This window comes from Arachis ipaensis, chromosome B01 (assembly GCF_000816755.2).
Source record: "Arachis ipaensis cultivar K30076 chromosome B01, Araip1.1, whole genome shotgun sequence".
NCBI lineage: Eukaryota > Viridiplantae > Streptophyta > Magnoliopsida > Fabales > Fabaceae > Arachis > Arachis ipaensis.
Genome location: NC_029785.2, coordinates 103,067,752 through 103,079,101, shown reverse-complemented (window position 1 = coordinate 103,079,101; position 11,350 = coordinate 103,067,752). Strand labels below are relative to the sequence as shown.

Below are 11,350 nucleotides of genomic sequence, written 5' to 3'. Positions count from 1 at the left end.
AAATTCTGAAATTTAAAATTTTATTAAATTCGAAATTATTGAATTTAAATATTTAAAATTATATATTAATTTTTTAATTAATATTTAATTAAATCGATTAAACTCCAATTAAATTCTGATTGAACTATTGAACCAATAAACCAGTTATCTTATTGGTTCATCGACTGATTCGGTTCTTGCATCCTTACTTTTTAGATTGGACAAATTAATAATCCCAAAAATTAATAACTCAACTCGTGAAAAAAAAGTTGTTTCGAAACACAATGCTTAAATTTATCACAAACTCAGCTTATCGAATTGTATTATTGTAATGGTCAGGCTTGAGTTACCAGTTCACGAGTCAACTCGACTTAGTTACGTGCAATAAATTCTATATCCAAATCGACTAACATAAATAGATGTAAAATCGATCTAACAAGAGAACTAACCCTTTTTTCAACATATAATCGGCCAAAATTAACTGAATGTTGATGGAAAAAAAATTGGCTGGCAAACCTTTTTTTACATAAATTATACATAAAAAGCGGTCAAAACAGCAATAACTTAAAGAAAAAAAAACTAGTGGGGTGAAAACCTGACCACTCGCTGAATCAAATTTGCTTGCTAAAATGTATATATAAAAGAATCTCTTCTATGGTAGCAAAAGAATGTGTCGTTCTCAGCCAAGGTAGAATTCCATGTTCTATTAGGCAGCCAGGCAGGCAAAAAATAATTAAAAAAAAAAAGGAAGAAAAGAAATGAAGATTGAACATCCACATCAATTACAATGGTTCTTTAGCAGGTGTACCTGGATCACGGGGATATTTCATCGGAGTGGAACGATCCTTTGAGCATATGACAACAGTCCGTTGACCATATGGACTTCGAGAATCAACTAGACATGACAAAATTAATGTAAAGTTACTTCCACAACAAGCTAGTCCGTTTATCCATTGACAAAACTATCATAGAAATAAATAGCAAAGATTCTGTTTCAGAAAATCTCAGGGATAACCACTAGGCATCCATATATGATCAAGAGTCAACCAGATAGGTAAGTCTTTTTAATATGCAGCATAGGACTCTATAAGAAGCGTTGGGCCGGGAGGGAACAATGGCTGATGCTCTAAGAAAATCAATAATTTGTGAAAATTAAGGGTGCAGCATATGAATTGTGCATATAAGTTTTAGTTAGCAAGTAAGAATTTGTTAAATTAGTGTAAGGCTAAGGATGATGAGTAACTTTCCTTAAAGATATATCGAAATTTTGAACTTGTACCGAAATTGAATAGCAAACTTATATTAACTAAGCAAAAAAGTTATTTCTCCATTCTTCCTGTCATAATTAGATTAACTCTTCTGTCTTTCAGCATCAGTGATCAGTTCAATACAAATCTAAAAGTTCGATGCTATCACTACACAAATGCACCATGGATGTTACATTCATGCCCAAGTTTTACAGTTTACTGAGAGCCTCCACAAGTCATTGGAGCATCACTATTTTAACAACCCAGTCACTGACTGGCATAGACTTTAAACTCCCTAGTACCTACTGTTTTTCCACATTTTTCCACATCACTGCGCATGGAGTGTTGCACATGCCCCAAAAAAACAAAGAGAAAAGTACCCGCGAATAACAAGCACAGATTCCAACCAAGAATAAAACTACAAAACAAGAATCAATTTATATGATGGTAGCACCATCAAACAAGGCAAGAAATCAATCTTTCCATTTCACAGAGAAACTAGAAACCTATATTCACAGGTTTACAAATGCAAGTCTCATCTCAGAAAATTATCAAAATTTTGAAATTTTATAGCAGTGAAATTAATTGCAAAAGTCTATATGGCAAGGGCAAGGTTTTAAGCTGTGTACCTGAGCACACTTGCAATAGAGAAGCACCCATCTTCTGGATGGCACTTTCAGCTTTCTTAACTTCATCCTATCCAGATTCATCACATAGGATGGCAATGCATTGTTAAAATTTTCAAATATCCATGAAATACAGACAGAAAAGCCACACATAATGCATCATGATTTGGGATGTACAAGTAACCCAAAACACATAAAAAGAAAATATGGATTTAAATTAAACTTTTTTAATTTTTACACAATCATGTAACCACACATTGCCATATATCTAGAAAAAGTTAGACTATTATAATTGCCAACTTAAGGGACTCTTTTAATGAAGTGCATATGCTAACACATAATTGGATGTTAGCTTAAAAATCCTGGAGTGGCAATGAATCATATTTAAAGCGAGAAAATAAGAGCATATATAATTAAAAAGAAGGAACAAAAGTAGCAGTAATAACTTTTCATTCACAGGGAAAGAAATCAACATTCACTTTTTCCTTGTAAGGCATCAGAAGAAAATAGCAATTTATCCAGAAATTAGATCACACTCTTGACGTATATCCCAGGAAACCAATTGTTGGAGATAAAAAGTATGAGTAACAACTGAACAAGGAGGGCATTAGCATACAGATAATACAATCTTAGGCCATTTTCTGATCAGAGTTGAACTAGAGGATGCCTGGACAAAATACGTGTTTTATACTTGGAAAACAAGGCGCACTAGTTCTACTTCAAGGTAATTAATAGCAATCTGCTGAGCAAAGAGCAAAGTTGTTGCTCACAATAAGAATATGATCAACACCGGTAAAATACAATATATGACTTAATAAACAAATAAGCACAACTCTGGTGGTACAAAAAGGCAAGATAATAAAATCAACTTCACATTTTTCTGATATTTCTTGTAGGAAAGCAACCAATCATTAATTGGCAGAAGATATTGATTAAAAGCTTCAAACTAAATTTCTAATTTTGTTACATACCTCAGGGTCATGACCCTTGGCAGCAATAAACAATCCGCCAACACGAACCAGTGGAAGACAATACTCAGCTGGGAATGTAATAAGAGCAATGAACCATACAGGAATAAGAAATCACCAAATGTTGAAGTAGCACAGAATTATATCAGGACATCCATTAACTACCTAACACTCTCATTTCTGCAACTGCCCTAGCCACTGCTATGTCGAATTTCTCTCTGAAGCAATGATTCTGCCCCAAACTCTGTCCTATGCACAATAGAAGACATATTTTCAGGAGTACAAAGGCAAAATAGAAACCAAAATGAAGCATGGTGGAGATTCTTTTGCAGTGTTCAGCTTAAGAAAAGCATCCCAGTTATTCAGGAAAAACCTTGTTACTCTCTTATTTTTCTTTTTCCTGTCCACATTCATAAATTAAGAACGTTATCATGCCACACACTAGAACAAATAGCAAGTGGATTCAAAATAACACCACATGCATTAAAAATGGTAAGGGAGATTGCGTTTCAAATTCCAATACCTTAACTACATAAGAAACTGAAATTAAAATTTCAAAAAGGATCAACAAATATGCATTTACAGTTTCATAATACAAGAATATGGAAGCGTGTGTGTTACCTCTGCTCTTCCTCTTACTATCTGGATATTTGATGAACCGATGATTCCAACAACATGCTCCAAGAATACGCATCTCTTGTTCATGGACTCCATCAGTGTAACTTCCCATTCTACTCCATTTCAATTGCAAAAACAGAGAATATCACAACTCGCAAAAAAGGAACTGAATCTAATTACACAAGGAAAAAAAAGCAGCGAAAATTCACCTGGACAAGCTATGGCCAAAACAACTCCGGGAAGACCAGCACCTGTTCCAACGTCCACGAGGCTAAGCTTCTCATGTGGCGGCGCGCCGCCGCAGCGCGTGCGGTAGCAATCCCTAAGAGGAGGGAGGATCGCGAGCGAGTCCTCGACGTGCCTCTCCATGACTTCATCGGCGTCTTTGACTGCGGTGAGATTCATGCGCTGCAATTGAAAACGCGGAAATTAAGTGTTAATGTAGTTGAAGAGTTGAAAGAATTGGAAAGTATGTATTATGTATACCTTGTTCCATTGGAGAATAGCGTGAACGTAGAGATGGATCTGGTGTCTCTGGCGGGAGGATAGGGTTCGGAAGATGTAGAAGCTTCATGGCGACAACGACGAGGACATAAATGGCAGCAGCGACGATGAATCATGCAGCGACTGTTACTAAGCAACATCTCCCAGTGCGCGCTTTTACTTTCCCCGCGCTTCACTCAAAGGAATTTCTTTCAACAGTAGCATTTTTAATCATGATAAAATTGTTAAATATATTTATAAGCATTATTGTAATTTGTATTTGTTTAAAACAATATATATATATATTTTTGGACTTGAAACAATATTTCTTGGACACTAATAAAAATAAAGAAATGTCTTCTTTTTGTTTTTTTGTTTTTTTGCTTTTTTGTTTTTTTTGGTCAAGAATGTCTTCTTTTTGTTAATTCGGCATTTTGCTTAGTCATGGGCTTATGCCCGGTATAGTGCCGTTATTGTATTATGAGTTTATGACTAAGCTTTTGGGACTTCCTTTATAGGGGCTCGGGTGTTAGAACAAACCAGTCAACCAAGAATCCATGAGCCGAAAGAGAAAAGAAAGAAAAAAACAATGGATGCCCTTGCAGTTGAGATTTGGTATAACAAATTTGTTATAGACATGAATTTTAGAAAAATGCTATACATCTAAATTTTTTTATAGTTTAATTATTCTGTTAGTCTTATAATTTTGCGAAATTTTCAATTAGGTCTTATATTTTTTTCTTTTTAATTGAGTCCTTGCACCAAATTTTTTTTTTAAATTGGGTCATTACACTTTTTTTTCCTTTTATTTAGGTTTCTATACCAATTCTTTTTTTTAGTGGGTCCTATAAAATTAAGCCAATTACTACTAAAAGGGACTTAATTGAAAAAAAAAATAGTGCAGAAACCCAATTAAAAGAAAAAAAAGTATATAAACCTAATTGAAAATTTCACAAAACTATAAAGACCAATAGAGTAATTAAACCTTTTTTTATTAACCAAGTCTAACTAAATACTTAAACATAATAAAAATTAGTCATGACTAATATTATTTTAAATCTTATTGTTTATTTGGTTAGACTTACTTCATAAACAAATTTGAATGTACAACATTATTAATCTTGTTTGATTGAGCATAAACTCCTAGCAAATGTCTCAAATTTCCTAGATTGAAGGCGTTAATCTTTTCTCAATAACGCAATGCTTATATAAAAAAAAAGGATAAATTTCCTAAAAGAAAATATTAAAAAAAGTTAAAAAAGAATCAAACAAAAAAGCGAATAATCTTTCTCCCAAATGAAGAAGGGACAAAAACCAAAGAAACTAGAATTTCCTTTTCATTTCTCCAAAAAAATTTTCAATTTTATCTGAGTGATTTTATAATCTTCCAAATTCAATAACCATGCACTTGAATCCACATAAATCCATAACCAAATCATGAATAAAACCATGAAAAATGACAAACCAAGAAATAGAACTACCCAAACATGCTTCTTCCATCATATATGTTTCGCTTTCTGGCGATGGCGATCGTTGACCATGCAACCACCACCTTTTGCGCCACTGCTAGTGAGAAATCCCTTGTTTTACCTTGTTTTCCAGTGAGCCGCTATTGTCTTTGACTTCTCCGTTGATGGCCTCCACCAGTCCACCACCCTCTTCTTCTTCAACAATATTCCCTCCTATGGCTTCTCCCAAATTTACAACCTCACATAATTATTGTAAGAATTAGCTATCAACTTAATGTGTCAGGTCATCTTTTTATAACAACATAGATAGAAGGGCTAATGTAAATTATGTTTTAAAATTTGAGGGTTTAAATTTGGTCAATTAAAAATTGAAAAATTAATTTTGTAGTCTTATGAAGTCATTTTAAGTACAAAAATGCTATTGTACACAGCTTTCAGCCATTCTCTACAAATACGATAAAATACCGGTTTAATTAGGTATCCTTTAAAAATAGGATAACATTCAGCCTTTTATTATAATAATTAAAAAAATTAAAATAAACACAACTAAAAATTATGAATAGATTTATTGTCTTTTTAAAATTAAATACACATTCAAAATACAATCTAAAAAAAATTAAAATTTAAAATTTAAATTTTAAATTTCTGTTTCAGATTTAATATATTTAATTATTAATATATTATAATTTAAATACATATCTAAAAATCAAATTATTCAAAATTCAAAATTTTAATTTTAAAATTATAAAATAAACCTTAAACTATCAAATTATTAATTAAACTCGTACAATAACACTCAAAGAAGTAGAGAAGTCACGTTTGCGCCATGTCGAAAATCCAGAGGCGCACATGGAAAACTCAGAGGTGCACATCGAGAAGTCATCCTCCGCTGTCGGTTCATCCGTGCCACCTTCCTCTTCCGCGCTCATCCTCAACGCTGTCTTCCTCCTTTTCGGCGCTCATTTACAACGCTGTCTTTTTAATGTTTAAATTTAAATTTTAGATTTATGATTTTGGATGTGTTTTAAAAATATTTTTTGTATAACTTAATATTTTAGATGTGTTACAATTGAAAAAGAAACTACAATTGAAAATATTTTAGTTTATGTATATAATTATATTCGACCATTCATAATTGTATTATTAACATTTATATTGTATTATTAAAGTTGACTGATTTTAGATGTGTTTTAAAAATATTTTGTATAAAATATCATACTATCAGATGTGTTATAATAAAATAACAACACAATTTTAAATTAATTGTTGATTATAATAATTTTGAAAACTAATAAGTATCGAAAAAAATTCAACTAATAATTTAAATAATAAATATTATATTCATTTGATCGAATAAAAAATCAAAAGATTAATTGTATTATTAACGTTTAAATTTAAATATTTAAAGTTAGCCTGATTTTGGATGTGTTTTAAAAATATTTTGAATAAAATATCATACTATCATGTGTTATAATTGATAAATAACAAGAGAATTTTTATGACCATATCAACTACATCTTCTCTCTTAAACTCCAGATTTTTTTTGCTTCTTTGCTCAAACTACTTATGTAGATAGTACTTTATTTGCAACAACTTTATTAATAAAATTAAATAAGATCAACTTTGTTCCAATTAAATCAGCAGAGTATTTTTATGTTTAAATTAAAATATAATTAAAAATATTGAACATGGTATTTCTTAACAAATTACATAAACACATGTGTGGAAATTAATGATACCTTTCACCAAATGCAAAATGAGAGAGTACTTCAGCTGGAAGGTGGTGATGGTCTTCACCAATAAAGACGAGATGGAGAATTCAGCTGGCAGCGTCCTTTTTGATTTGGAATTCACTAATGCGTGTGAATGTCCCATAGAATAAAGAATTTAAAAAACTGTATTTGTTACGTAAAGTTACGAAAGTAAAGCAAAGTCACTGTAACCACCAATGAAGTGGGTGGGTTTTAAAATTTAAATTTAAATTAAAATCTAATTATAGATATGTATCTACAAAATAGGAACATGTTACACTAAAAAAATAATTAAATATTATTTAAATCTAATTAAAGACTGATTAAAGACTGATTATTATTGTACAACTAGCATTTCCCATAAAATACATAAGTTAATGAAAAGGGTTACAATATATGTATAGAAGTAACTAATAACATATCATGCGCACACCAAAACAGAACCACGACCCAGCTAACCCAGTTTCTTCGATCACGCCACTCCTAATCAATTTCTTCTTTTTTCCGCACAGTGCCTCTTCTCAATTTCTTCTGTTCTCAGCGCATCGCCTCTTTTTAGTGTCGTTCATCTCCTGTTTTTATCGCTGCTGTCTCTTCTTTTCTCAGTATGCTTCACTCTCCTCTTCTAATCAAAGGTAAGTTTCTCAGATCAATTATTTATACCGGTGGCTGATTTTAATGTACATCTAATATAACTGTTTTGACTTTTGAGTATTAACTCATTTTTCCATTCCAGCCACAACTAAAAAGTCAAATGCTCTAAAATAAACCACCAACACTCAGCCCAGATTTGTCTTTCCTCTCTAGTTGCCACTACAGCAACCTTTCGCCAGCGCAGTTCAGATTTGGTGAGTTTCATCCTTCACATTCATATCTGCTCCTTCCATTTTTCTTGGGTCTGAAGGATTTCTTTGTCTTTCTTTTGTCAGGACCTAAGAGGCCCAAAAAATTCCACAATCCTCCATGATTGCTGCTTTGGTCACACTCCAAAGGCGCCTCCTTGCCGCAAAATCAGAGCTCGCCATCCCAATCTCTATCACTTATGTGACTCGCCATCACTCTTAAGCATATCATTAAGAAAGGCCAGCAATCTCCAATTGGTGAACCACAAAGAATGAACTTCCTATGTCGATAATGGGGACAACTAAAAAACATAAATATAACCCATCAACTTCCTTACTCCTGAGTTGGTCCTTCAATATTAACTTGACGGGCAAGTCTCTTTTATGTAATCAAAGTTAGTTCATTTTTCATTTTAAACAAACTTAACTTTCTCCAAATACAACACTCAATTTGCTAAAACCATAAAACTAAGGATTTGGTGTTATTTCTCATATGTGGAACTGAACAAAAAATACTAGAAATATAGATGTCTCTATTATTATATGATCTTTGCCCTCACAATAAATTATAATGATCTTCTTAAAATTCATGTTAAAAGTTTTGTTTCATTAAACTTAATATGCAGTAATATTTATCTTAGTAAATTTAATTTAGTATATATCAAAACTCTAAATAAATAACTAAATCAATTAAATAAAAAAGTAATAAGTAGTGGTAATGTATTTTCCGAAACTAACCAACTAGTTAATTACCAATTTAAAGCTTAGTTTTCTAAACATAAGTCAAATTATTAGTGTTTTTCCCTTAGAAAATCAGTTTAGTTAAAAAAAAATTATCTATTTATTAATTATATTTTTTATTTAAAAATTATATAGCAATTTTTTATTTTAACTCTTAAATGATTTTGCTTATAATAGTTATTTTGGTTAAAAACAATTTTTATGCCATAAATATTATAACAATGAATTTTTTAATTAAGTGGGAGGTAATCAATAGTTAAAAATTGTAATTAATAGTAGCTTAATTGTTTAAAGAACATAAAATTTAATTTTAATGCACTGATGAAGGTTGTGGTAGGTTTAGAGAAGGGGGGTTGAATTTATGCCTTCCTTTTAGTTGCTGTTATGACCTTTATAAATAAAATTACAATTCTGATTCTGTTTAAACTAAGCAGCGAAAATTTATGAGATAATTTATTTTTGTCTCATGAATATCAGAAAACAGAACACAACAGAGAAGAGAAAAGCTAACACCAGCATGTATCCTGATTCGGTTGCCTTGTGCTATGCAACCTACGTCCAGTCTCCTCCACAACAGTGGAAGAATTTTCACTATAGTTAACAGTATTACATACACCAATTTCACAGGATTGACCCAATTCTTTCACACTCAAGTTCTAACCTAACTTGACATTGGCTATGCTAATATCTAACTATTCACTCTTAGTGCTAACCCAACTAAGAAAGGGATACCTTACAGGTACAAAATACAAGACATAGACATACCTAAAGAAATCAGAAAATAACTCTAGGCTTTTCTCTCAAGTGTTTCACTCAGCTTTTTTCCACTCATGGCTTTTACTTGAGTTTTCTCACAATGCCTTTTCTCACAAGAAATTACAGAAAGATATACATAGAAAAGTACATCACAATCAGTAAAACATGAAAGAGATTGACTTCATCAGCAGCCTCTTAGCTATGTGCAAAACCAGATTCGCAAACCTTAGATACAGTTCTTCAGTATTGGCCGAATGCTTCTTTGAAAGACAGCATTATCCAAGTAGAGGAACTTCTTTGCAGAACACTATTCTCACTCTCTGGTTTTCTCTTCTTGTTCTCTGAATGAACAACAAGACTTCTTTTATCTCCTTGCATGTAGCTAGGTTCACCTTCCTAGGTCAACTTCTTGAGTCTTGAGCTTCACCAACCCACAGACTAACTTTCTCTCATTAAACCTCAGAGTAGAAACTTTGCTTCTGACTTCTTCATCTTGATCAAAAGCCATAAGCAGCAACCATAGAAATCTTTCCATGGTCAACTTGATCTGAGCCCTTGAAATCCAACTTGGTCCCCAAGTCATGTTTAAGACTGTGGATACACAGCAGAGAAGAACAGAAACCAGCTTTCCTTTGAATCCCATTTCGGATAGAGCAGAGAGTTGGAAAGAAGAGAAGAAGATCTGATGCATGCAAGAGGAAATGGGTTACCTTTAACCTAAGCTTAATTTGGTTTGGATTTTCTGATTAGACTTCTGAGTTTCAAGCTTAATCCTTCTCTCTCTTGCTTCTTTGGTGACTTGCTTAGTGAAGAAGCTCTCTCTCTCTTTCTCTTTCTTACTTTTCTGAAACTCTGATTTGACTAAGACAAAAGAGAGAGGAACGATGCTTTGGTAAGAGCAAGATGGAGGGAATTAAACTCAGCTTGGTGGCCCATCTGATTCCTTTGGCTTCTTTTTTTTGCTTTTTCTTGGGCTTTTGATTTTTGCTTTCAGCCCACTGATGACATGTCATCATGTCATATTTTTCTATGCTTTTTCCTTTGTTTTCAATAGGTTTTATGCACTTTCTTGAGCCATAAGTAAGCCAATTGGGTAGAATTTCATGTTTCCTTTGATTCAATCAACCATGGATAAATTAATATATTTTCATGAGATTTTGTGCTATAATTGTCATATATTATGAAAGAGAAACAATCTCATGATTTTGAGCATAGCTTTGATGTTTTTGATTGATTGATGATAGGTGAAAAGAGCTTTGAAGAGGGTTGAAGAAAGAAGGAATGGCAAAGAGCAAGAGAGGACAAAAAGCTTGAGCCAAAGTTTGCCTCAAACTTTAGCTCAAACGTGAGGAAGAGCTTGACTTCACCCTAGAGGCATCAAAAGCTTGCGCCAACGTTTGCCTCAAACTTTGAGTCAAACGTTGGTTTGCAAAAATCTCACCCAGGGAAGCAAAAAGCTTGCGCCAACGTTTGCCTCAAACTTGAGGTCAAACGTTGCTCCTCACAGCGTGAAGGGGTATACTTCCAACAAGAATAACTTGAGCTAAAGAGCTCCAAATGAGGTGATTCAAAAAGCAATGGAAAGTAGGAATCAAGAGCTTTCCAAGCATATATGGCACTGCATGGTGGACACAAAAATTGAGGGAGAAAACTGCCCCGAAATGTGCATAAACGAACATGGTGGCAACCTGCAGTGAGGCCAACTGACCTCTGCACCTTTGACGAAGTATAACTCGAGCTGTAGAGCTCCAAATGATGCGCTTCCAACGGCATTGGAAAGTAGACATTTAGGGCTTTCCAACAATATATAATAGTATGGGGTGGACAATGCGTTTGAGCCTCCAGAATCTGGAGTTTTTGACCACGTTTG

The 11,350-nt window shown here is 33.0% G+C and overlaps 1 protein-coding gene and 1 long non-coding RNA gene across 3 annotated transcripts; one reads left to right on the top strand and one right to left on the bottom strand.

Moving 5' to 3' along the window:
* Positions 413-3,994, bottom strand: LOC107632632 (ribosomal RNA small subunit methyltransferase G). Of its 2 annotated transcripts, none has more exons than XM_021123027.1 (7): positions 3,925-3,994; positions 3,648-3,846; positions 3,442-3,551; positions 2,986-3,064; positions 2,824-2,891; positions 1,856-1,922; positions 413-874 (listed from the first exon to the last, which is right to left on the bottom strand). In XM_021123027.1, the coding sequence occupies exons 2-7, from the start codon at positions 3,841-3,843 to the stop codon at positions 762-764; spliced, it is 633 nt and encodes a 210-aa protein (XP_020978686.1). In that variant the 5' UTR covers positions 3,844-3,846; positions 3,925-3,994; the 3' UTR covers positions 413-761. The 2 variants fall into 2 exon arrangements, with proteins under 2 accessions (XP_020978686.1, XP_020978688.1); XM_021123029.1 differs by lacking the exon at positions 3,925-3,994 and having other exon boundaries at positions 413-682; positions 788-874; positions 2,986-3,069; positions 3,648-3,825.
* LOC110271432 lies at positions 7,425-8,517 on the top strand. The gene is made up of 3 exons (XR_002362134.1): positions 7,425-7,776; positions 7,878-7,989; positions 8,071-8,517. It is a non-coding gene; the product is annotated as an uncharacterized LOC110271432 (long non-coding RNA).

What these genes read in the sequence shown, in the direction of transcription:
- LOC107632632 (XM_021123027.1), bottom strand. Translation starts at nt 3,843, where the DNA reads ATGAATCTCACCGCAGTCAAAGACGCCGATGAAGTCATGGAGAGGCAC. An exon ending in TAGTAAGAGGAAGAGCAGAG is followed by an intron (nt 3,065 to 3,441) that starts GTAACACACACG and finishes TGCATAGGACAG; the next exon opens with AGTTTGGGGCAGAATCATTG. An exon ending in TGCAGAAATGAGAGTGTTAG is followed by an intron (nt 2,892 to 2,985) that starts GTAGTTAATGGA and finishes TTACATTCCCAG; the next exon opens with CTGAGTATTGTCTTCCACTG.